Source organism: Balaenoptera ricei, chromosome 9 (assembly GCF_028023285.1).
Source record: "Balaenoptera ricei isolate mBalRic1 chromosome 9, mBalRic1.hap2, whole genome shotgun sequence".
NCBI lineage: Eukaryota > Metazoa > Chordata > Mammalia > Artiodactyla > Balaenopteridae > Balaenoptera > Balaenoptera ricei.
The window spans coordinates 20,299,190-20,326,474 of NC_082647.1; the positions used below are offsets into that span (position 1 = coordinate 20,299,190).

Here is a 27,285-nt window from a genome sequence, read left to right on the forward strand (position 1 = left end):
CAGGAAGGCTGTAATGAATTAGAGGACATTTTGAAAGGGCAAATAAATTAATCAAGAAACTAAAAGAATCAGAAGATTGGGAGATACGTATTGTAGCATTGCAGAGAGAGGGCTCAACAGAGGTACAGCTCGGGGTCCCTAAGGAGGTCCAGAGAGTTACAAGTTTCCCCTACCTTCGAGTCTTTAAATGCTGCAGGGGTCTGGAGTTAGCAGCTGTGGGACACCCACCTTCTTGTGGCTCTCAGACACTCCATAAGGGGAATTGTTTCTGAGCACTGACCCTGCCCTGACTACTTCTAGAACGTTTCTGCTTTTTTCTCTTTCCTTGTCCCATAGTTGATTTTTTATTGCAGCCTGGCCTGCTTTTCTGTGTTCTAACATAACCTCATCCATAGTATTTTCTTAGTAACTAAGAATATCTATGGATAAAAGCAAAAATCACAAGGCACATGATAGTATTGTAACAAGAAGTGTTTCTTCTAATTACAAAGATAGCATACACTGTATAGAAAATTAGAGATATGCAGCTAAACAAAATAAAGAAGATGAAAATGACCATAATCCTACTAATTCACACAGACTTGTTGTAAATATTTTGGTACACAGGCATACATATGAAGGGGGAAAATAACAGAAGTGGTGTCATATTGTCCCTATTTTTCTGAGCTGCTTTATTTTTATCATTAAGCTGTATCATGGACATGTTTTGTCAATAGGTAATTTCATGGTAGTTCACTTTTATATAAGACCTTGAGACTTCCAAATAAATGGTTCAAAATGTGTCACTATTATGAACACACTGCTTTGAATATCCTTGTTATTAAATTTACACATACCCAGTATTACTTCCTTAGGGTAAATTTTTATAAGTGAAATTACTAGGTCAAAGGTTATACAGAATATTATTGTTGCCAAATTACCTTCAAGAAATTGTGCTAGTTAACTACCAATATGAGTCTCTGCTTTTGTCTCATTGTTGCAAATTTTGGGGGTATAGTAATAAAACCAGTGCTGAGTTGCATTATGCCCAGGTGACCATGCCTTATTATGTCTGTTTATTTAGCTAGTATTTTCATTAGTTTTAGCAGTGGTTAGTCGGATGGAGTGTGTAGTCTTTTTGTTACTGAGTGAGTGCCATGAGAGTTTAGACACCTAATAAATACTTGTCAGATCATTTTGGATTATTGTCAATAACCTTCTAAGGTACTAGGGTACCTTCTAAGGTAATAGGGGTTAGGGCTTCAGCATATTAATTTTGGGAGGGACACAATTCAATCCATAACAGATGAATAGACTGATTGATAGATGTATCTATGTAAATTGATGGGTATGGTGTTGTTTTATAGTTTTTCCTCAGCAGTAAATGAATTCTCCTATTAAATCTTTAAAGTATCTTCCAGGTCCAAAATTCTAAGTGTTGATTTTCTGATGGAAGTTATTTTCATCAGGATTCTTCAGTGATTGTGGCTTGAAATATCAAAAGGGTTAAGGCTAGGATTTAATTGATTTGTAAAAATGATGTCATATGTCCCTATTCATCTATTTTTAGCTAAGTAGGTACGTTTGTAATAGTAAAACAAATGGGCCAAAGAGTAGCCACTTAAAGGTGGCAGATTACTGTGGGCAAGATCTTGAGTTGAAGCACTGAGCCTCCGCAAGTATAAAACAGGAGACTATCTACATTTGAAAGTGACAAGGAACTTCAGATTATAGTGCCTTCTCATGGTAAGGAAGGAAGTGAAATTGGTCTTTACAGCCACGTGGTACCTCTTCACTGTCATATATACAGGACAGTGACAAAATGATCATTCCCTCAATTGTTAAATTCTTGAGCTGTGTGAGTTACTTAACTAGTTTTTTTTTTTTAAATTTTATTTATTTATTTATTTATTTATTTATTTATTTATTTATTATTTATTTATGGCTGTGTTGGGTCTTCGTTTCTGTGCGAGGGCTTTCTCTAGTTGCGGCAAGCGGGGGCCACTCTTCATCGCGGTGCGCGGGCCTCTCACTGTCGCGGCCTCTCTTGTTGCAGAGCACAGGCTCCAGACACGCAGGCTCAGCAATTGTGGCTCACGGGCCCAGTCGCTCCGCGGCATGTGGGATCTTCCCAGACCAGGGCTCGAACCCGTGTTCCCTGCATTGGCAGGCAGACTCTCAACCTCTGCGCCACCAGGGAAACCCTACTTAACTAGTTTTATATATCTCACACAGTTAAAAAAAAAAAAAACCCTCTGTGGTGGTATTTGTTATTCTTAACTTTGCTTTTAAAAAATAATGCTTTATTTTGTCTTCCCATTGGAATGACCCAAACTCAGAGAGGTTAATTTACCATTTGAAGCCCATTTTTCTTTAAAAGCAAACAGGTCTCTGGCTATTTTAGGAGCATGTTTGCCAATTCTGTACTCCTTTAGCCCTGTAAACGTGCGTCTTAAAGGAATTTTTAAGAATTGGCAATAATGGGAGTTTCAGGTTCTAACAGTCTTCTGCAAATCATGTTGTATATTGTCTATGAAGATTTATCTTACTTGAGAATCTGCTTTCTGAGGGTTATCTTGATTAATTTTAATACATAGATCCTTAATGCTTTTAGAATTGATTTTTTCAAAAACTATCTGAATTGATCTCATTGCTTACTTCTTTTTTCACCCCATTCCCAGGCATATGAACATACTGCAACTCCTAGAAATTCAAATATGTGTTTTATTTTTCAGTGACTTAGTCATTTCATCTTGGAAACCATAATGAAACTTTTAACAATGTCACTCATTTTCATTTTCATTCTTGTGCAATCACTATTTAAATGAATGGTAAGGTAATATCATTGCAACATTTACTGCCAGTGTGAGTGTATTGTATATAAAGAGTTCCAGAGGCATCATTATTATGTGACGTTAAATGGAAAAGCAGTTTTAATGAGGGTTCTGTAGATAGTTGAAAAGAAAAAATTTGTAAATGTGTCCCTATTTAAATAGTACTCCCATTCTGAGTTAATTCTATTAAAGTAAGCTAAAAATGATTTAGAAATTAGTGTTGTAGCCTCTAGTAGTCTTATATGAGTGGTCTTTCTTTGGTAGTGCTTACCTTCATCCAGGTTATCTCTATATAAAGCATGCTTTTTGTGAATTGTTAGGTACAACAAATAAAATTATTCTAGTAGCAGGAAAGCCTAATCATCATGGATTTCTACCATTATACTAATTACAAACCCACCTAAATTATGAGGGGAAAAAAATAAGGACCAAACATTGTCTTTGGAGTAGAGATCTGATCCGAATGCTGGCTTTGCCTCTTAATGATCTGTGATCCTGAATAGGTAACTCACCCTTCTACACCTCAGTCTCCTTAGTTATGAAATTGGGTTAATAGGAATACTTACCTGATGAGCTTGTTTTTAAATGAAGATTAAATAAGATAACGTGTATAGAGTGCCTGGCACACATTCAACTTTCAATACAAAATGCTTCTTCTTACAGAGAACTCCTTTCTCTCTTCAACTGAAGAGCAGTAGAGTATGATGGTGAAGAGTGAGGTCTCAAAGGTCAGACTGCTTGGGTTTGAATTCCAGCTTTAAGGGTTACTAGCTTGGAGACCACATCAGTAATTACTTAACTTCTTCAAGGGTCAGTTTACTCATCTGTTAGATGGAGGACAGTAATAACACCCACCTTGGGTTATCTTCTGGGTTATTTTGCGGATTAAATGGGATATTCCATGTACAGTTGTTAGCTCAGTGACTCACACAGAATCATAGTAAATGCTCCATAAATTTGTTTGTCTTATCCATCTATCCATCCATCCATCCATCCATTTCAGAGAATTAGTTATTCTCTAGTTATATTGTGTTTTCTTCAAATGCCCTTTCTCATTTGTTCTTGCCTTTATCCTTTCTAAGGAGTATAGAAAATCTTTATATTGGTGAAAATACAGGAAAAATAAGCTAACGGAAGCTAGATGAACTTGTTCTCTTTTGCATGAGCCATTGTTTGCCTTTTTCCAAGGGTGTGCCCAGGTCTAGTTCCTAAAGTGCTAAATGGGAGAAATTGAGAACTTTTTTTTTCTTTTTAGAGTAACAAGTGATTTTAAAAAGTTAACATAGCTTTTAATTTGAGAAATATTCCTTTTAGGTAATATAAGTTCTAAAATTGATGGTTGTCCTTATGTATTGGTGCCTTCACTTTTTTTTTTTTGCTTGCTCAGAAAATCATTTTCAAGGGCTGGGAGACCCTCTGTAAAGTCCATGGGTCTCCACTGCTGGAATATTGCAGTGTTATGTATGTGGGAAAGGGATGTAATTGTGTTTGGCTTTTTAAAGATATTCTGAAAGGAGATCCAAGTGATTAGCAGTAGCCACTTCTGCTCATGTAGTTAAAGCCGTGAAATGAAAACAGTCAGTGACATTGCACATGAAATATGTAATTTTATGAATTCTTATTTATGTACCAAGAAGGTAAATAACATGTATGGGTTGGATAAAGATCTAAGAAATCAACAGTGAGAGAGTAGCATGCCATGAGCTGAGAACTGATAAGAGAGAAGCTTTTAATGAGCACCTCCTTACTGCTTTGAAATTTAGGAAGAAAAATACCTAACTTATGCCTAGATATGCCTTTGAAACTTTTTGTAGCCCTGTACTGTTAAGCACTTGAAGTGTGGTTGGTCCAAATTGGTATCTGCTCTAAGTGTAAAATACCCACCAGGTTGCAAAAACTCAATATGAAAAAAATATAAAATACCTCTTTAATAATTTGTATTGATTACATGTGGCAATGACAATATTTTGGATATATTGGGCTAAATAAAATATTACACATTGTTAAAATTAATTTGACTTGATTCTTTTTTACTTTTTTTGATGTGTCTTTTAGAAAATTTAAAACTATGTTTTCAGTTTGCATTATATTTCTAATAGTCAGTGCCGCTCTAACATATTTTATTCAAACGTAATGTATTTGCGTAAAAATGTCAACATCACAACACTGAAAAAAAATAAGCCCAGTACCCCATCTTGCTCCCCAGTGGTAAGCATCATTAACAGTTTCTTGTGTATTCTTCCTGTCATTTTACTAAGCATTCTGTTCTGCCCTTAAGTACATTGTAAACTAGAGAATAATCTTAAAAACTGATGTAACTTAATATATATTTTTGGATTGGGGTGTGTAAAAAAATACCAAGTGAATACCTGCCTTTTTGTCTCAGTTATTCACACTTGAGAAAAGTCTAATTACTGAATCTGTGTTCCCTTAAAGAGATGCCATCATTACCTGCAGGAGCATCAGGACCGGTGCTTAGGAGAAATTAATTAGTTTTCATTGAATTTGTAGCATCAGTTCTTTTAAATGGTTTAACAGAAAAAAGGGACTCTCCCCGACAGTGGTGGTAATTAAGATCTTATAGTGAACTAAGACTATTATCTATCGTTGGCAAACTTCTCAGGTTTTCAACAGTATATATTTGAAAGCAGTTTTATTTCTTTTTGAAATAATTGGTGATACAATTGCTGATCTGGTAAAAATGGAATAGAGTGAACTTAATAGCATTATTTAAATGTCATGATATAAAGGAAGGGATGTTACTGTGGTTGATGGTGGAATCATTGATTTTATTTTTAAAACAATGCTTTGTACGCTAAGCACATAATAAATGCTCAATAAATACTTTAATCAGTGATTAAAACATGTTATATCAAATTGATTAATAGAGCATTGAGTATCACTGTTACTTTGTCTTTTTTCCAAATGAAGATACTTTGTAAACTATCAAAATATGACATTAAATAGAAGTTTAGGTGAGAAAATATTTCACCTGTACATTTGTATAGATTCTTCTGTTACTTTGTGCTTATTTTCCTCCTTTATTGTAGGAACTAAATGAGGCAACAAAGATTGCCATTGCCTGTTCTTTGTGATCTAACCACCATGGTGATCATGTCAGTGATGTGTTATGTGCAGGCCCTTCCCAAGAGCATTGCAGGTGCTCGGTAAATGTTACCCAGGTTTTTCTTTGTTTATTCACATTGGTATTAATGCTTTTTGTTTGACCTAGTGCTTACCAATATTATTTAATTTGATTCTATAACAATCGTGTGACATAGGGTGTTACTATGCCCATCTTCCTATGAGAAAACCAGCAGCTTAGAGAGGTTATATTGAGAAATTCAGTATGTGGCAGAGTCAAATCTTAACCTAGATTTTTTAGTGATTATTGACATGGCTGTTGTGAACTGTAAATGCAGATGAATGTTGGAAATTGGGCATTATTTTCATCCTTGGACTGGTGTTCTGTTTTAAAACCACAGTAATGTTAACATTCCAGTTAGGAGGGCTTTACAGTCCTTTCTTCCTAGCTCTGTGGTTTTGAGTATTACTTAACTGATTTCAGTAAAACCTGCTCTTGTTGCTCTTTTTATGCTTATTTTTAAGACATAGTATTGTTTGCAAATGAGGCAAGTCCTGTAATGGGTGCAGATTATCATTGGATTGGATGGACACATTGAACCAATTTCTCTGTGAAATTTTTTAGATCAGGAACTTCTCTTTATAGAAGATATGGAGATAAGTCATGATTTGATCTGAACTTGCTACTGAATAATCAAATTGACATGTTGATGCAGCTGGCAGATTTGATTCCTAAGTATATTTGAATGTAGACCACACAATGTTATTTTTACACTAACTCTCCTTTTTTTTTTTTCACTTCTTGACACAGACATGTGAGTTCCTAGTAATTTTAAAATTCTGGTGAATGACACTTGATAAATGGTGTGATATTGTGAATACTGATAGGCACTAGAAATTCAGTTGGCGAAGCATCAATTTCACACCTTGAGACCCCAGCTCAAAGTTTAGGTTAAAGGTTTGCCTGGAGTCCGTAGTCTTTTGCGCAGGTCCCCTGATAAATGCAGTGATTCCAAACCACATTTTTCTTCTTCATCAAATCCAGGCAACACTCTGAATCATTAAATATTAAACCTTATATTCAAGAACATTATTCACTCATTAATATTGCATTGCGGCCTAAACTTCATTGTTCAAAACATTTTAGGATGTTATGCAAGTCTGTCAAAATACATTAAACTTAGTCATGTTGAACTAAGCAAAAAATGACAAACTGTTTGCACCACAGACATGTTGTCATTGAATTTTTGCACAGTGTAAGCATTTTAAGTTGGGATATTTGGAAATCACTGTAAAGATAAAATGGATTGCAGTAGAAGCCAGATGGAATGAATGAATATTCGTCTTCCATGTAGCATCTGCTATATATCTTAATGAAATTTATAGTTATCCCTGAAATTTTTCTTCCTTGACAGTATTTATTTATCTCAAAATTATTTTAACTAGGAGTTGAATATGAGTTAGTACAATTCTAGCTGCTTATAAAACTGCATTATCTGATTCAGGGACTGTTTTTCACATCTCCGTGATGGCTATCATCTCTGCGAAATCGAAGCTAGATAGGCCTCCTGCGAACTGTGGATTAACTGGGAAACCTTTGATATTCGGCTGAGTGTAAAAGAGTGATTGAGTTCAAGTCTTAGTCTCTGTGACAAAATTTGTTCTGGATTGCCATGAATACATCTGGTTTCTTGCTGCTTTTCACAACCCTGTTAGTTACAGTGAGAAGCCATAAAATTCTTCCCAGGAAGGAAAATGATAGAAGCATTTTTGTGTCCAAAATTGTTCCTTTTTAAAAAAGGAAAAGAAATCCTTTTCTGGCGCAAGAAGGAAAATTCAGATAGCAAAAGGTGTGAAAGTACACAGTTGCCGAGGAGATACATTGTGTGCAGTGGAAATAACATAGCATATGAGCTTTATCTGAAGTATGGCTTTATTGATTATATTATGCATTAGTGATTATTGACATTTGATGGGTTAGAATTTAATGAGGAAGACCAGTAAGAGCGAAGGTTGACGTTTCATCCTTGATTACCTTGAACAGAGGATGGATTAATTTTCCTATGATACGTGGATCAGGATCTATGTAAGTAGCCGGTGGGCTCATCTTGAACACCTACAGCTGTTACTTCAAAAATGAGAGGAATGGGTGTTGTGAGGTAAATAATGAAGGTGGCATAGTGAATTCCTGCTGGCTGGGAGTTAAATTATTCATTTTGTTGGTTTAGCTAACGTGGTTCGTGCTGCATGGGATTGGAGCACTGTGTCAGTGACTAATATTGCATAATTTAAAAGCCTCAGTTCCTCAGGCCTGTAATATAACTGAAATTTAGAAATGGTTGTTAACACTGTGGAAATAGTTTTCTTTGTGTAAGTAGGTGTGGTTTACCTAGCCATTTCGAAGTTCTTATGTTGTTAAACATGGGTGTAACGCGGAGGCAGTTTGCCCAGGATGTGCTTAGCTGTAGTTAATACTGCAGTTCCTTTCTCTTGATCTGCTTCCACGCCATCGTGGTTTTCTGGAAAGGCTGCCCCATAGTAAACAGTCCATTTCAAAAGCCTGGTGAGCGCACGTCCTCCTCACTCCATCATCCTCACTCCAACTTCGCAGTTCCTTTCCCTCCTCACTGAGAATTACGTTGCGGATTAGTGAAGGGGTTTGGGAGGATCGCCACCTCTGTAACTACTAACTTTGGGGCTCAGCATAGGCATTGGTACCTTTGCAAAGCAACTTAAACAGTAATTTATTACCTTCTCAGCTGTAGTAACTCTAAAGGGAGAAAGACCTAACACAAGCCTCTTTGAATTTTTGTAGAATGTTATACACAGTGTTTTGTAGTCATACTCAGTGTGACTATAATCTTTAGTTTATCCTTCTTCACTTAATGTAATTTTATACGCAGATTTGTACCTTTGGAATAGCACTGTACCAGTGTTTCTCTCACCTCAGGAGTCTGTGAGTGGAAAAAGAAAAGCATGGAAGCACATTCTGGATCGCCTGTCAGCCAGCCACTCGTTGCCATGTGATATCCGTACCTGTGTTTGTGTTTGCAACTGCATTAGGGCCAGTTGAGTTGTGCCCTGCATAAATGGATGGAAGAAGGAAGGGCTTTGTTAAGGGAGGGAGGAAAACCTAGACGTGTGTATTAATATTTGAACCAGACCATGGAACATTTTACTTTGGGGGGCTTTGGCTGAGCGTTTTAGTTCACACAATCAAGACCATGTAGTATAGTGACTTGCACATGGTTTCTGGAGTCGCAAGTGTAGAATACAGATGCCACCACATATTTTCCTACGTGATTTTGAGCAGTTTAACTTCTCTCAGCTTTGGTTTCTTCAGCTCTGAAAGGTGAATAGCAACTACTCTGTGGGATTTTTGTGAGGATTAAATTAAATAAAATACCTGGCATAAGCAGGTACTCCATAAATGGTTATATTATAATTAGTTGAATATTATGCATTTTTTCATTTGGATGACATAAGTTATATGTTAAAGCCTTCACTACTAAAAATAACAAATTAAGTGGACTAGAGAATGAGAGGACCACATGGGCCTGAATGCTTTTGTTGGAATAGCTGGAACTGTGTTCTGGCAGACTCCTCAAGAGCAAGGCCTTGCTGTTCCGCTGTCTCCTGGGCTGATTCCTTGTCCTCACACTATGGTGTGCATAGTAAATTCCTGAAAAGTACTTTTTAATGCTTTTTCGTTTTGCAACTCCATTCGTTTGTTTTATTTTTGTCGTTGATGTGAGTTCTGAATGGTAATTCTTACTTCTTAAGGTATGTCTGTGATTTAACTTGTAAGAGATGGGAAATATCAAGGGAATGAATAGGAGTTACCGTAAAGTGACAGTAGGTAAAATAATACCGAATTTCACATCATTTGCTCTTTCGATACGTGTTTCTGCCATCTCATTTTATGTTTAAGGTGAAAATTAAAATGAAGTGAGATCCAGTATGCTGCTTAGTGTGGCTTTCAGATCAATGTGTTTTTATTAGAGTTTGTTTTTTCTTTAGCATGATTTCATAGGGAATGCTAGAAATAAAACATCTGCCAAGGAATGAATTTTTAGCTGGTGAGTAGTGCCAGAGAGGCATGAACGTGGATCGCTGTTACCTAGGGAGAGTGCAGCGCGGGGTGGGCGGGGTGGGAGCCGAGGCTGTCTGTTGTGCTTCCTGTGCGGACCAAGGTGACTTTAACAGAAAGATGAGCCTGGCCTCATGGAGAAGGCCCCTTCCACTCTTGATATTTCTTTTGAGGTTACAGAGTAGTTGAAGTAAAAAATATAGGGCCGTCTTTATTCAGAAGTGAGACTGACGGAGATTCTTTTCTCAAGCCTGTGTCTAACTAGCTAATAATAACAGTTGTGACTGTGCTCAGTGATACAAAATTTGACTGTTTATCCTTTTGTTGGAGTGGGTTTCAAATAGTGTTTTGGGAGCAGAATTGCTTGGAGGTGGGTTATCGCTCGGTTTCACATACAACTTCATTTTCTCTTCAGTTTTCCAAAGAGGGTGCCCTCTTCTCTCAGCCAGACTGGCCTTTACAGCAGTTGGCTGAGCATTTCACCAGCATTATAGAACAGGTGCTTGCTATGGAGTTTAATCTTGAACTTACTACCGTGTGATACTAAAGGCAGAGCTCTGCGATATAGGGTGTCTTCTATCTGTTGATTCCCCAAGACCTGTCCCTCAGTTATGCCTGATGATGATCCGTGAGCGCAGAACTGGACCATGTTGTTCTGTCCCCATGTAAAAATTGCTCTTATTTGACTCTGTTCTGGTATTAGTAGTTTTCACCCTGTATATATCTAGAAAGACTTCATAGTCCTTGCAGTATGGGCTGGGGGGGCTATGTTTCTTTTTAGGAACAAGGTTTCTTTTTTTTTTTTTTTTTTATTTTTTTTATTTTTTTTTTATTTATTTTTTTTTTTTTTGCATTTTATTTTTTATTTTTTTTTTTTTAAACATCTTTATTGAAGTATAATTGCCTTACAATAGTGTGTTAGCTTCTGCTTTATAACAAAGTGAATCAGTTATACATATACAATATGTTCCCATTTCTCTTCCCTCTTGCATCTCCCTCCCTCCCACCCTCCCCATCCCACCCCTCTAGGTGGTCACAAAGCACCGAGCTGATCTCCCTGATCTCCCTGGGCTATGCGGCTGCTTCCCACTAGCTAGCTATTTTACATTTGGTAGTGTATATATGTCCATGACACTCTCTTACCCTGTCACATCTCACCCCACCCCCTCCCCATATCCTCAAGTCCATTCTCTAGTAGGTCTGTGTCTTTATTCCCGTCTTGCCACTAGGTTCTTCATGGCCTTTTTTTTTTTTTTTTTCCTTAGATTCCGTATATATGTGTTAGCATACTGTATTTGTTTTTCTCTTTCTGACTTACTTCACTCTGTATGACAGACTCTAACTCCATCCACCTCATTACAAATACCTCCATTTCATTTCTTTTTATGGCTGAGTAATATTCCATTGTATATATGTGCCACATCTTCTTTATCCATTCGTCTGTCGATGGACATTTAGGTTGCTTCCATGTCCTGGCTATTGTAAATAGAGCTGCAATGAACATTGTGGTACATGACACTTTTTGACCTATGGTTTTCTCAGGGTATATGCCCAGTAGTGGAATTGCTGGGTCGTATGGTAGTTCTATTTGTAGTTTTTTAAGGAACCTCCATACTGTTCTCCATAGTGGCTGTATCAATTTACATTCCCACCAACAGTGCAAGAGGGTTCCCTTTCCTCCACACCCTCTCCAGCATAGGAACAAGGTTTCTTTTTTAGGAAAATGCAGCTTAGAGTGAAGAGACGAAAATAGGGAAACGGTTTCCATAAGAATTAATGTACAGTGCCCGAGATTGCCCCATCCAGCACTTTTAATCTCTTAACTCTGCCCTAAAATGCTGTAAGTACAATAAGTCCCCTACATACGAAGGAGTTCTATTCCAAGAGCACGTTCGTAAGTCCAGTTTGTTCGTAAGTCTGACAAAGTTAGCCTAGGTACCCAACTAACACAATCGGCTATATAGTACTGTACTGTCATAGGTTTATAATACTTTTCACACAAGTAATACATAAAAAACAAACAAAAAATAAAATATTTTTAATCTTATAGTACAGTACCTTGAAAAGTACAGTAGTATAGTACAACAGCTGGCATACAGGGGCTGGCATCGAGTGAACAGGCAAGAGGAGTTACTGACTGCAGGAGGGAGAGGAGGGGGGAGATGGCAGAGCTGAAGGATCGTCAGCAGTAGGAGACGGAGGGCAAGCTGCAGTTTCACTCATGCCTGACGTTGATGGAACACACGTTTGCATCTTTGAAAGTTTGCAACTTAGGTTTATATGTAGAGGACTTGCTGTAACCCTTTAATGTGGGAAAAAAAAGCTTTAATAGAAATTTTTTTAAACATCTTTATTGGAGTATAATTGCTTTACAAGGGTGTGTTAGTTTCTGCTTTATAACAAAGTGAATCAGTTATACATATACACATGTCCCCATATCTCTTCCCTCTTGTGTCTCCCTCCCTCCCACCCTCCCTATCCCACCCCTCTAGGTGGTCACAAAGCACCGAGCTGAAAAAATACGGAACGCTTCACGAATTTGCGTGTCATCCTTGTGCAGGGGCCATGCTAACCTTCTCTGTATCGTTCCAATTTTAGTATTATGTGCTGCCGAAGCGAGCACTTTAATAGAAATTTTAAAGGTGGAAAGGATTCTAGGGAGTTGGAAGCTTGAAAGCATCTCCATTGTCCTCTCATTGCAATTTCAGTCTAATTCGCAGGTGCTTTTTCTTAGTAGAGCATCTGATGGATGGGTGAGAGCCAGTAGGTTAGTTTCGGCACAGCACAAGTTGGCCCCAGTCTATTTGAATGTTCCTGAGAGAACCTTTTGATTTGTCTCTGTTTGGGTGGGTAGAGGGTGGGAGACGGGAACAGAGAGACTTTCTGTTGGTTCCCTTGACAGGGGGCGGAAAAGGTCTCAGCCGGTGGTATACCACTGGGCCAGAGGGTGGAGACTGCTTCATCTCCCACCATTCAGCGGGCACCTCTGCGTAACATAACCGGACAGCCGGCCCTGAGCCCTGGTGAGTAGAAGATGAAAAGCAGCAGCAGCCAGGGAGAAAGACACTCAAAAAAGCTGCTTCTAGCAAGGACTGTTGAAATATTTGAATGGTGCTTTTGATGTTTGTGGCACTGGCAACTATTGCCACTTGGTTGTTGGTGGTAAGACACATTGATTTTAAGAGGCATCTTGATTTCATATTGAAGGATGAGGGTGAAATAACCCTGTATATTTGATGAAATAGACTAAATTCTAGGTGGAAATAAAGGGAAGAGAGAGAGGAGCTGTGATAATTAAATGATATAAAAACATTTCACTGAGCTGAAGAAAGACTGGAGTCTGCAAATTGAGAGGCCTCTCTTTATTCCAGGGGGATTGATGAGAAAAGATGCACACCTGGTCATACACTGCTAGAATTTCTGAACTCTGAGGATGAAGAGAAAATCTTACAAGCTTCCCGACAGAAAGAACCACTGATTTATAAAGGAAAAGGGGGTCAGTCTGGGTTTAGGCTTTTCTTTGCCAAACTGGAAGCTAGAAGGCAGAGTGACATCTAGGGATTCCTGAGAAAGGACTGAAACCCCCAAATTCTGTGTTGAGCTCTCATGTGCCTGTCAGGGTGAAAGAGAGACTCACAGATACGCAAGGATTTGGAGAATTTATTAATGTAAACAGCAGCCAGAATCCACTAAGGAGACAAAACTCATCAGTTATTTATACAGAGAGAATTTAATGCAAGAATTGTTAATGCAAAACGACAACAAAACAACTCAAAGGCAGGACTGTTCAGTAGAGATGTAATGTGAGCCATCTATGTAATTAAAATTTTTCTAGTAGCCACATCAAAAAAAAAATTCTAAGATTTTATTTTCCCCAGTATATTCAAAATATTATATTTTAACGTATAATCACTATAAAATATATTAGACCGACTACATTCTTATTTTCATACTCAATATTAAAAATCCAGTATGTATTTTATACTAACAGCACATCTCAGTTTGGACAAATGAAATTTCATGGGCTTGACAGCCACGTGTGGCTAATGTTGACTGTATTGGCCAGTGCAGCTCTAAGCTACCCCAGAGGTAGCACTGGCAGGAAGCAGCAGGATTGAAAACACTGATGCTTGGAGGAGGGCTCTGTGGAACTGTAGTCCAGAGGAGGGGAGGCCAGTGGGTCTTGGACTCAGATTTTTGAGGAGCCTACCGGGAGGCAGGGCTGGTGTTTCCAGAGTGAGGTGCAGTTAGGTTGCAAGTTTGAGCAGACTGCAAACTGGATTGGACTGCTGCTGTAGGAACAGGTGCTGCTGCTAGCCTGAAGCAGTGAGTCCTGAGCAATGCTGCAAGGCGTAGACTGCAAACTGGAGAGTTCCTTTTCCCTCCTCCAGCCTGCGGTCTCCCTCTGGCGCCCTCTATTGACAGAGCCTAACAGGAACCCAGCTGCAAACCAGAAATGGGGTTTAGAGACTCCCGCTGCCACTTCACAAAGCAGACGATAAAGAGGGGTGTGAAGCCGAGTCACAGCTAAGTATCTGACACGCTGGTCCATCTTAGGAAGATTCTTAAAGAACTCGAACCAAATTACAAATTAATTATAACAGATCTTAAATAGGGAAAGTTGGAGAGGAGAAGCAGCACCCACGAGAATCAACCTTTGCACTATATACATGGATGGTAGACGGGGAACATCTAATAAAGCTGCTAATAAGGATTCTTGAAAATGAAGAGTAATTCTTAATGAGAAAACTAGGAATTGTATGAATTTAAAAGCACTGAACTCTTAGCTAAGAGTTGGGGGTGGGCAGTCAAAGTATTCAAATGATTTCATCTTACTGAGTTTGCAGAGGGTGGTGGTTGAGAAAATAGTAGGAATTTTGTTTTTAAACAATAGTAGGGAAAAAAGCGTTTGTGAATGTTCAGGAAGAGGATGACCACAAATCTCATAGAAAAATACCAAAGATCTTTTTGAGAGGGGAAGAGAATGTGTAGTAACTTGATATAACTGGGAAAATAAGGAAAGGGTAAAAAGAAATAACAGCAAAGTAAGATTAATAGTAAACGTAATATAAAAGGAAAGAAATAAAGTAAGGTGTGTCAGTTTCTTACTGTTAATAATTGTGCCTGGCCACAATTACCCATTTAAAGATCAAGGCTGCCAGATTATATTAACACACACACACACGCACACACACACACACGCACACACACAGCAAGAGCTATGTATTATTTATGTGGCATACACTTAAAATAATTTGTTTTAATCTTAATAAAAGTTAAAAAATTAATGGATTGGCAAAGCTGTACCAAACAAAAATATGAGAAAAGGTACAAATGAAGGTTGTAAGCGCTAAACAGAATAAAAAAGCACAATTATGTAATGATAACAACCAAAGTTTATAAAGACAGCAGTCATTAACCTTTATGCATCAGTCAAATTAGCAGCTCAATATGGGAATCAAAAATGATTAAAAATTCAAAGACTACTTGATTTAAAAAATAATAAAGGACTTTGTGTAATTATTCTTTCTTTGAAAATGTTTAGGATTGATGGAGGAGTCCGCTAAGCTTTAACATTTAAGCATCTACCATAAAAAGCATTGGAGTGAGTTAGGTGGTGTGTGTATCTGTGTATGTTTGAGAGGCGTAATGCAGGTGGAGGGTGAGAGGTTGCATTTTGGTTCAAGCTTGAAAGTCCTTTGAAATAGAAAAGAAGAGAAGTATTGATTCTTTGCCCTACAAATCTTAGAAAGGAGAATGGTAATATCTTCTCTCTCTCTGGCCAAAAGTTTGCCAAGACTTACCAACTGAACAAGGACAGTTTCAAAATATGTGTCCTGGCAAAAATGTGTCTTTTAACAAAAAGAAACATAAGTGCAAAACACTGTAAAAGGCTTGATGTATCTTTTGCATATGTTAGGATACTAGGATGCTGTCATTTCTTCAGAGACCAGGGCCCTGAACCAGGGAATGTTGTCCTGGTTTCCTGTCTTCAGGAGGCAGCCATCTCATGTTGTCATCTGTCCCTGGCTCAGGCCCGTGGGGTGAGGCCAGTGCTTAAGTTGCTGTCTTGCCCCGCTGGGCTGATGAAAGGGATTTGCCCCAGAGATATTTGACCTCTGGTTCGTTTTTCCTCCGAGGACTCTGTGGTCCTTCTCGAGCACCTCAGTAAATAAACAGCTGCAGCACCCATCCAGTGTATGTTCGCAAGGGAGAAGGGTGTAGATATTTTCAAAACAAGTCTTCAGTAGTAACAGGTCATGCATGGGCATTTCCTTCCACTACTTCTATAAAACAGTTTATTTTCAAGCCCTGCTGATATGGCGCAGTTCAGTGGTGTGTGTCTCTGCCTCCCTGCTCCCACCATTGTTCAGTTGTATTTTGAATGTTTTGACAATTGATGTATACTTTAAGATAAAAAGATGATTATTGTAGTTTAGGATGCCTCTAAATATTCAGTTTAAGACAGATAAAAAAGAGGCCGTAGGTCCTTCTAGTTAGATGCAAGACAAGGGTGCTTTGGGGTGTCGCGTAACTTCCTCCTGGGGAGTTTAATTGTGAATTCCTGAGGGAGGGGGGCGTGTGGGCCATGGATATGGTGACGTTAACTTGTGAACTAAAACCAGAATTCTTTTCAAATATAGATCTATTTTTTCAGTGCAGTAAGAGAATGTATTTGATAAGAAAATGGTCCGAGAAAATCCAGGACAGGTAGAACTTGTTCTCAAGTGAGACTTGAAATAGGGACTCGAGGTACAAAGTAATATGCAATGTGTAAAGGAGAGGTGATTGTCTGGAAGGGGGAGATGAGAACCATTTAAGATTAAAGCTATGGGTAATCCCTCATAATAGTTGTAGGCTTCCGGTTATGGGCTGAGTTTTTTCCCCTTAGGCATCATTTTGAAGCCATGCAGGAAAATGCCCCCAGATCGTGAGTAAATTTTAGTGTGCTTTAATCACTTTTTTAAAGTGTTCTTGTGGAAAGGAAGGAAACATCGATTGTTAAATTCTGAATGACATTTTAAATGATATTTATGTAGAAACATAGATGACCAAAATAAATGTCCTCTTGGTTGTATTCAGAACCAGGTCTTAATGCTGGTTAAATAATACTGATTTACTGTAGGTTTGCTAGATTTCAGTCATTCAGCGTTCCAAGACAGTGCCATTTCTTTCTAAATTACCATTATATAAAGGGTACCTGTGTTCCATCATATTAAACTCTATTCATTTCTTTCAAAAATACTTGTTGAATGCCTGCCAAGAGCCAGGCACTATTTAGTGTCTGGGTTACAGTGGTGCATAAGACAAAGTTCTTACCCCCGTGGCTTACATTATAGTAGTATATATATATTATGTGTTTGTGTGTGTTTGTTCATGGGTGTATCTTCTGTAAGAATGCAGGCTCCAAAGTCAGCCTGCCGGGCTACACCTCTCACTGGCTTTGTGACCTCGGGCAAATTACTTACAAGTTCTGTAAGCCTTAGCTTTACCTAACTTCTCTGTGCCTCAGCTTCCTCATCTGAAATACAGTAATTTGATAGGGTTTTTGTGAGGATTAAATGAATTACACCTGTCGAGTGCTTGGAACTGTACCTGGTACAAAGTAAGCATGAATAAATGATAACTCTTTATCTGTTATACATATAGATATTACATCTCTATATACTTATATAGATGTTACATATAGATCCATATTATATGTGAATGTAACATGGTTATATTAATGTACATTCATTTTTATGTGTTTATTTTGGGATCTCAGTGCATGTACATTTCCTTCCAGGATTTGAAATAATTTGAGCTGAGAAATTTTATTAAGCTTGCCTTGTACTTTTATTTTGGTAAAGTCTTATTGATAGAAAGCTGTGTACTTGTTCTGTCATTATTTTTAATAGTATAATAATTAGTTTGTTGGATTACTGGCTCAGCTTTTCCATTTAAAAAATGAGTAGTAAACAGTACTTTGAATGCTGGTTCAGCATGTCCTGACAAAGTATGATGCGTTAAAATAAAATTCATCATTAGCGTTAAAAATGACCTTTGAGGTTGTAGTCGCTCATTTTTCTCTTCCAGTGTTTGAAACAGTCTGAGTCAAGTACATTGCAATACTATGCAGATATTGTCTGTGTGTCATGGTCATAGTTCAATTTTAGATAAATCATTTCCTCAAATCACTTTATCTAGAGCAATCTCAGTTTCCCATTTATTCTCACCCATTATCTGAGGTTCTTATCAGCTTTCCCTCAGTAATATAATGGCCTTATATATTAAATTATAAAGTAATTTTCTAAGCTAGAATTGTATAGCATTACCTATGTGTCAGCCTACATGAAGATAAATCTGAGTGTTTGTGAATGGCCAGGTTCAGAGAAACATTTAGGGCCACTGAAAGCCAAACCACTTTGGGAAAGGGCTGATTTGACTCTGGCAAACTCTGACTTGACATAATGAAAACAAATAAAAAGTGAGCTTCTTTTAAAATAATTATGAGTAATATGATTTTTAAAAACTGTCCTTATATGACCACAAAGGTAAGTAATGTAATGGAAACTGATTCCCGCTGGGGTGGTGGTGGTGTTACTCTTCAGGAGGTTTAAGAATCATGGCTTTGGAAACCAGATCAGGTCGTTTCATGTCTCCTGTGTGCTTTTCCACATCTCAGTTTTTCTCATGTTAAAGGAAGATAGTAATGCCTCCTTCCTCGAGGACAACAAAGTTGAATACATAAAAAATGCCTAGCTAAAGTTATCTTTAAAATACCCTTCCCATTTTCTTAAAAGCTTTAGTTTCTTTCAATAAAATAATATTGGTATTATTAATATTACCAGATATCTATGAGAACTGAATATATTTGAGTAATTTATTATTATTATTATTATTATTATTATTTCCATTTAAAGGACATGTTGTAATATAATATTCATTATGGGAGATTTGACTGGTTTTTAGAAATTCATTTTGCTGGTGTATCTTAAATCTCTTACCTGATTGAGAATACACTGAGAACAAGAGCTAGGTTGCTAGGGCTTGAGGTATAAGGGCAGAGCTGACTGGTATTTGTTTCATTAAGCTTAGGCAAGCTATCCAATTACTTAATGCAAATAAGAAAAGTTTACACTAAACTTCTACTTCTGTGCTTAAAACTCTAGAGAATTTAAATGAGGAGAGATATGTATTTAAAAGAAGGAAATTTAAATGAAACTTAAATCAGGGGCTTAATGTAGAATAATATTAGACCAGCAGATCTGAAATAATAAGTGGGAAATGCCAGTAAATAAAAAAAGAGAATGTATTCTCCAAGATACTTGGTATGTTTAGTTTTATTTTGAGATAATTCTTAAATCTTTGGAAACCCAATAATGAAAGACTTACTTTATCTCATACCGTTTTTTTTTTTTCTTTACACGTCACACGGACCTTAAAAGTAGAGGTTCCATTGTCAAAGAGGGCTTCACCCTTCTTTCCCTTGGGGAGTGTTTGCAAAACACCTTGGCTTTGGATCTACACTCAAGGAGGCCGGTAGCACTCAGAGAGGCCCAGAAAAGAGAGTCATCACATTGGGCTCAAAATAAGAGAAAAATTGGTTGATCACACAGCCACTATATTTCATAGATGGCCATTGAATAGAAAAGCCTGATGGAATATAAAAGCAAGGGCACTGAGAGGAAGCTCTGAAAAGAATTGGGAGCTTCTGAGAATACAAGCACATTTTCTTTGCAAAGTAGTTGTAGGTCGTTAAATGATCTCAATCCATAAAAGAGGAAGCTTGTTCGAAGAAAATATTGCTATAAATGCTTTATGTGGAGGGGGGGAGAGGTGGGGAAATGAGGAATAGTGCAATTTAGACATTTCTAGTCTATTGCTTTTATTTCTGAAGGCACTGGACAAAGCTCTATTAGTTATACCATTTTTTCCTGAAACTCTGCCCTCCAGAATAATTTGAAAGAAAGCGGAACTTTCTTCTAAAATTTTCTAAATTTTTGTTTCTAAAATTGCAAAGGTGATTTTAAGCTTCAGGGACCCTTCCAAAGCCTCGCACTAATGTATATTGGTAAGTGTGTGTGTGTGTGTGTGTGTGTGTGTGTGTGAAGAGAGCTCTCAGTGTCTAGGTTACCCAGCCTTTGGTATCTGAAAAGGCAGTACAGAAGTTTAACTACAGAAAGTAAGTGCCCAGTGCCTCTGGAACTGACTGATGTTTCCTCTGAGACAGTTTTTCCTTCCTGATGTTGCCCATTTTATGTTTCTTAGATTTCAGTTTAGATATCAGCTCCTACCCATATAGTTTCATGGCAACCTCACTTTTTAAAAATAATGAATTTGTCAGAGTTGAAGCTTCATGAGGGTAGGTGTCTCTTTTGCTCACCATTTTATTCTCAGTAATCAGAATAGTGCCTGTCACCAGTAATTACATACTGAATGAATCTGTGAATACCATTTACTTCTACCTGGTGTACAGTTTTGTTTTGTTTTTTTTAACATCTTTATTGGAGTATAATTGCTTTGCAATGGTGTGTTAGTTTCTGCTTTATAATAAAGTGAATCAGTTATACAGGTGTACAGTTTTTAATCAAGTAGTTGGAAACTCTAAGGGTGAGACTAGAAATATAAGCGCTCATTGAGTGAAAATTTGGAGATAATACTCCTTCGTTTCATTTATCCCCTGACTCTAAATTTCTCAAGAAATTTTGGAATGGAGAGTAATATATTTAATATATGATGTTTGTAAAACTTTTAACTGCAAGGGACCTTAGACTGTAAAGCTCAACCTTCAAATTTTGGGGCTGAGAAAACTGAGGTTTATTAGATTGTACCACTGAGTTGCTGATAGGTAATGATAATTTGTTCTGGGCCCTACTGTCAGACTTCTTAAAGATACAAAATTCTGTTTCATAAACAGTCACACACAGACCTTTCTTTTCGTTTTATTTTCAGCTATTCCTTTAGAACTAACTATTTGAGAATTTGTACAGGTCTATTTGTAAGGATAAATGAAAGTAACTGTAAGAATTAAGAAAGGAAAATTTCTGTTTGGTCAATTTGTGCCCCTCGCAATCTCTCTTCAGCCAAGAGTCAAGCATAGTTAGATGTATTAGGTATTGAAAGAAAGCGAAACTTTCTTCTAAAATTTTCTAAATTTTTTTTCTAAAATTGCAAAGGTGATTTTTCAAAAAACTGAAAATTTTTTTCTATAACTAATAGAGCTTTGTCCAGTGCCTTCAGAAATAAAAGCAATAGACTAGAAATGTCTAAATTGCACTATTCCTCATTTCCCCACCTCTCCCCCCCTCCACATAAAGCATTTATAGCAATATTTTCTTCGAATAAGCTTCCTCTTTTATGGATTCATTGAGATCATTTAATGACCTACAACTACTTTGCAAAGGTGATTTGTAGAACACACACCCACACACAGAGTTAGGTATTTCAGAGGCTCTGAAATGTTGTGGAATGTAAAACGCCCTTCTGTTTTAGGTTAGTATGGTCTGGGATCATCACACTTGTGACACTTAACATCATGGTGGCTTGGCCTTTGTAGGGCTCAGTTTGTGTCTAGTTTCGTAAATTCCTCAGTCTTCTATTTTCTGTAACGTGTTTTCCATTTTTGTCTGTGGTTGGAAATATGCCGCTCATTCATTCATGCGTTTACTCAGGTCTTTTTTGAGCACTTACTGTGTGGGGCAAGCACTGTTTTAAGCACTTGGGTATATAGCAGTGAAAAAAACCCAGACCAGGTCTTCGCCCTTGTGGAGCTTAGAGGCAAGTGGGAAAGAAAGAAAGGAGCATGTGCAAGGATGGGACTGCTAGAGTCATTATAGTCAATTTACATTTTAGGGGTCCTTGATCATAAAAATAAAGCAGAACTGGGACTTCCCTGGTGGCGCAGTGGTTAAGAATCCGCTTGCCAATGCAGGGGACGTGGGTTCGATCCCTGGTCCGGGAAGATCCCACGTGCTGTGGAGCAACTCAACCCATGTGCCACAACTACTGAGTCTGCGCTCTAGAGCCTGCGAGCCACAACTACTGAGTCCACGTGCTGCAACTGCTGAAGCCTGCACGCCTAGAGCCCATGCTCCGCAACAAGAGAAGCCACCGCAATGAGAAGCCCGCGCACCGCAACGAAGAGTAGCCCCCGCTCGCCACAACTAGAGAAAGCCGGCGCACAGCAGCGAAGACCCAACGCAGCCAAAAAAAAAAAAAAAAAAAAAAGGCAGAACTTCTTATTGGTGAAAATTGGGGGAAAAAAAGATGGAGAGGACAGAGCTATATGTGGTCATGGTGTATTTAGTGAATTTGGAGATTTTCTTCATTTCAGAAACTCACTGCTTCCTCTGTATCCCTGACCCCATAGTGGGTACTATTATTATTACTGCTACTTACCTAATGTGTTGAGTGCTTATTATGTTACAGGCATTGTACTAAATGCTTTCTGTATGTAGAATCCTGTAAGGTAGGTGTTACACCAGTCTATTTTACTCATGAGAATAACAGGACCTAGGGAGGTTAACTACAGTATTTACTCAGCTAGTAAGTGGTAGAGCCTTGGTTTGGACCCAGGAATCCAACTCCAAAGTTTGTGCTTCTGTACCAAGTACTGCCAGCTGAATAATCTTTATTTTTTATAACACTGAAGACTTTTGTGCTTATGTTATTGCTTCTTTTTCATTAACTTGCCAAACTTTATGATATTTCTTTAAGTTGAGGTACTTCAGAAACTCCATTTGTAATTGAAATTTATGCCATATGCAAGTAAACTCAGAAAAAAATGTAGTATTAAAATGAACAATACTTTAAAATTTGATACACCAAATGTGGAAGATATGAGAAAATTTAGTTGTATAGAATTCACTTTATGTTCAAGAACTAATAATAATGTAAGTTTCATACTAGTTTTATATATGTATGTAAAGTGTTTGCACAGTGTTTGCATATAGTAGGTGATCCATAAATGATAGTAATTTTTATTTTATTTTAGTTTGCACTTCACTTGTAAAATAGGTAATGTCTTTTACTTGCAAGTGATAGGCTGGTAGAGATGCTATAACTGCCTAGTTTTCTAATCTGGTACGATAACTTCAGCAGTTATCCGCACAGTATCCTTATGTGGACCACTTTGTTTTTTATGTTGCTTTCCTTTTATGTAACTCCAGGATTTATTTGGGTAAAAGTATATTTGTTTCTTTTATTTATCTTTATTCAAGACATAAAACCACACAGGTTTAATTTTTAGGGGGGAAGCATTATAATTTTGGAGTATATTCTACAAAGTGATTTTATCTGTTAGAGTTGATTTGTGAGAATTTCAGAGTATCAAGGTGATGTAGCAATTTAAAGAGAATAACCAAAAGTTTTATTTTCTTATTTCTTTTCAATAATCTTTTTAAAAACTGAAATTTGATAGACTAGTATTGAGTTCAATTTGGTGCTCATCATTCCCACTTAAAAAGTCGATTGCACTCAGAATTTCACTTATACCAACATAAAAATTTTTCTTTTCTTTTTCTTTTCCAAAATCGATTTTATTACAGCCAAAACAGTGGAATTAACTGTACATAATAAACTATTTTATATATATATATATACACACACACACACACACACACACACACACATACATGCACATTTTAAGTTGTAGGGAATAAAGTTTATTTTGGCAGAGAGTGTTAAACAAAATTAAAGTTGCATACATTAGTGACATAACTCAACATCCTTAATTTAGTGTAAGTGTGACACATTTTCTTGCTTTTCCTGTGTTCTGGTAAATCACCATAACCGGACTTCCCTGGTGGTGCAGTGGTTAAGAATCTGCCTGCCAATGCAGGGGACACGGGTTCGAGCCCTGGTCCAGGAAGATCCCACATGCCGCAGAGCAACTAAGCCCGTGCGCCACAACTACTGAGCCTGCGCTCTAGAGTCTGCGAGCCACAACTACTGAGCCCGTGTGCCACAACTACTGAAGCCCTCACGCCTAGAGCCTGTGCTCTGCAACAAGAGAAGCCACCACAATGAGAAGCCCGCACACCACAACGAAGAGTAGCCCCCGCTCACCGCAAGTAGAGAAAGCCCACGTGAAGCAACAAAGACCCAACACAGCCAAAAATAAATAATTAATAAATAAATTTATATAAAAATAAAAAATTAATCACCATAACTTAAAGTGCTTTATAAAATTGATATGCTGAAATTTAATTTTACTATTTTCGCTTATGCTCTGATTCCAAACAGGACTTTTCATAAGTTTCTTCTACCTCTGGGTCCATCTTACCATCAGTATCATCCAAGTATGACTACCCCCAGATAAATCTGTTCCATTTTCTTCATAATGTGGAGAAAAGTCTTCTCTTTCAAGTAACTCTTGATATTTCTCTTGGTAATCTGGATCAGCTGCAGTGAAAGGAACACTATCAGATGTATAAAATGTTGGCTCATTCATAAAATAATTAGGATCATTTTCAGGTGTTGCTTCCCTGTATGTTGAAGTTGCATGGACTCTACCCCAGTTACTTGACCGGAGTTCTACAAGCTTCAAGAGCATCTGTTTTACATCTCTGCTGCAATTTGCATCTAGGACAACATTTTCAATTCTCTGAATAATTTCTTCCATATCAGTCTTTCCTTTTTCCTTCCAGGCATCTTCTAAAACTCACCCTGTCAACTTCAGTAATTTTACTGCACCAATTAAGTTGTCATCCATAGGCTTAGAAAAGAGGGCATTCAGCAACTCCCAAAGACTGACCTGAAGAATATCTGCCCTTGTAACCTGTCCATTTGTTCCTTTGATCTCCAGGTTAAGATAAAGTTCTCCCAGAAAGAGTACAAATGTGTGGAATCATTTTCGAGTCACTTTATCCCCTTTTGCAGCTTGATCTTTAACTTCATATTCAGTCCAACATCTTTGAAGTAGCAATTGGCAGAAGTTGCCACTCTGTGGGCTAATTGTCAGATGATGGGACAGGTAATTACAGAGGCGAGCTCCCATGGAAGAGAAATTTGGGATAGATGTGGCCTGTTGATAGATGAGTTCCACAAGTTCTTGCAAAGCATCATCTGTTGTAACCCAGCCATTCAGGGTCTCCGCAAACTGTTCAATTTCAGTTTCAAAACTGCCAGGCTGCTCTGAAAGATGATTCAAAAAATCCTGAACAGATTCTGACAAAGTGGGATAATCCTCACAACCATCCTCATAGGATTCTGTATAATTAGAATAACTTGATGGGTAAAATTCACGGGGCGTTTACAGACAGCTTAGGCATTAATACAGGAGCTACAACCACCTGGGGTTTAGCCATTGGGCTATGATGGTATAGAGGGGTTATGCTCTCAAAGAAGAAAAGGCAATCAGAAAATCTTTGTCCATGAGATTAGACTAAAATGTACTCTCATTCAGTGACTACTGAATACCTTTATGTGCCGGGCACTATGGTGAAGATGGGTGCCAAAGTAATTTGTCCTTGTCATGCACAGTGGAGGGGTTTTAATGGATTGTAACTTAGTGTGAACTAGTTGTGTGATGAGGTTACTGATAGACGTAATGCAATCAGATGCTTCATTAGTAGAATTAGTGTTGTGTGGGAATCTTGGAAGGTGAGGTTCTATTGTCTTACTTTGCTGGATCATGTCTGCAGTGTTGCATTTAGTTTGGAGCTAAGGGACAAATTGGAGTCATCCCACAAGTGAGGAGCCCTGCTCTTGAAGGGTCTGGCCATTTTTGCAGATAAAGATTGTCGGAACATTCGCTGGGAGGGAGGATCTCTTCACCGTGTTTTTAGTTCCTGCCGTAATGTCAGGTCCATGAGGACAGAGACTGGTCCTTGTCAGTACTGTGACATCAGTGCCTTGCACATTGCCTGGCGTGTATTCAGTGAACAGTTGAGTCAGTTTTGATGGGAAGATGATGGTTACCTTCAAATATTTGTCTTGTGGATGGCTTTTTAATTAGATGTATTACTGCTATCTCCAGAGGGCAGATGGAGGCACCAGGGATCAGATATTTAGGTGGGCAGATTTCAAGCTGACATAAGAAGATCTTTGTAAAACTAATTCAGCAGTCAGATTGATTAGCCTCTTGATGTATTTGAATTCGGTTATTTTAAATGCTTGGGTAGAGGCTGCTTGAGGATTTACTAGAAAATATACCTGCTTTGGATAAATTTTAGGCCAAGATGATTTCATCTAATAAATCTGTGGCTTTAATATATTTCATTACGAAAAATGATGTCAACTACTAAAATCTTTCTTTTTCTCCCTCTAAGTTAGACCTTTGTTGTCTTTTCAGACTAAAGCAAAGCAAAGAACTGGACTCAGAGAAGGCTTTTGCCAATGAGCAGTTGACCAGAGCTATTCTTCGTGAGAGGATATCAAATGAGGAGGAACGTGCTAAGGCAAAGCACCTGGTGAGTATTAAAGATTTAGTGGAAAGGTCTTGTCTACGAGGAAACTTCTGATGTTTGGGAAAAGCTTGCCAACTTTCAGTGTGGATGATATTCATGTTCTCTTTGCTTAGATTTTCTTTATTTTTGCCTTTTACAAGTGGCTGACAATTTGCTAAGATTAACCATCAAAGACTTTAAGGCAGGTGTAATGAGAGTTATTGAAGAAAAGATCAACATGGAGACACAGGCATCTTGCCTGAAGGGAATTGTTTGCTTGCTCCCATCCCCCTTGCTTTTGGTTTCATTGTATTTGAAACCTCTGGGGTGAGCAGCCTAGCTTGTTTCTCTCCTTCCTGGCAACCACCAGATGTTAGCCTGGGAAGTCTCCAGCAAAGGTGAGTAAAGTGTTTGTTTTTTTGTTTTTTTTGGCCATACCACGCGGCATGTGGGATCTTAGTTCCCCAAGTAGGGATTGAACCCGCACCCCTGCATTGGAAGCGCGGAGTCTTAACCACTGGACCGCCAGGGAAGTCCCAAAGGCGAGTAAGGTTTGATCAGTCGCTTTCTGGGCTTCAGAAAGGGGAGCCATTTTTTATAAGAAAGGAAATAATTTTTTCAAAGAAAATATATTTTAAAAATAGATTACATAAACATGTTTAAAAATGATTATTAGTAGAAGAAAATTTAAGAGGCACCCATAAATCTACCATTCTCACGTAACCACGGTTTACACCGGGGTGTTTCCCTCTAGACAGTTTTTATTCCTGGGTCTGTTACCTATTGAGGACTTTGAATAGTGCTGTACATAGGGTTTAGCATCGTGAACATTTTCTTTATATCACCGAAATGTAGTTTTTAATGGCTGAACAATAGTGTTTTCTGCATGCAACATGATTGATTTAACAACTTCCCATTGTTAAATAAA

General features: G+C 37.8%; 1 protein-coding gene, 1 non-coding gene and 1 pseudogene across 2 annotated transcripts in view; 1 reads left to right on the forward strand and 2 right to left on the reverse strand.

Annotated features, from left to right (window-relative positions):
* Positions 1–27,285, forward strand: part of CHCHD3 (coiled-coil-helix-coiled-coil-helix domain containing 3) — a 279,252-nt gene that overhangs the window by 78,703 nt on the left and 173,264 nt on the right. Inside the window, exon 4 of the mRNA XM_059933355.1 lies at positions 26,264–26,381. Coding sequence (XP_059789338.1) covers positions 26,264–26,381 — 118 coding nt within the window. The remainder of the gene's footprint in view (positions 1–26,263; positions 26,382–27,285) is intronic.
* On the reverse strand, positions 12,503–12,610 carry LOC132372292 (U6 spliceosomal RNA). The gene has a single exon (XR_009505160.1). It is a non-coding gene; the product is annotated as a U6 spliceosomal RNA (small nuclear RNA).
* On the reverse strand, positions 24,183–25,277 carry LOC132371397 (polyadenylate-binding protein-interacting protein 1-like; annotated as a pseudogene).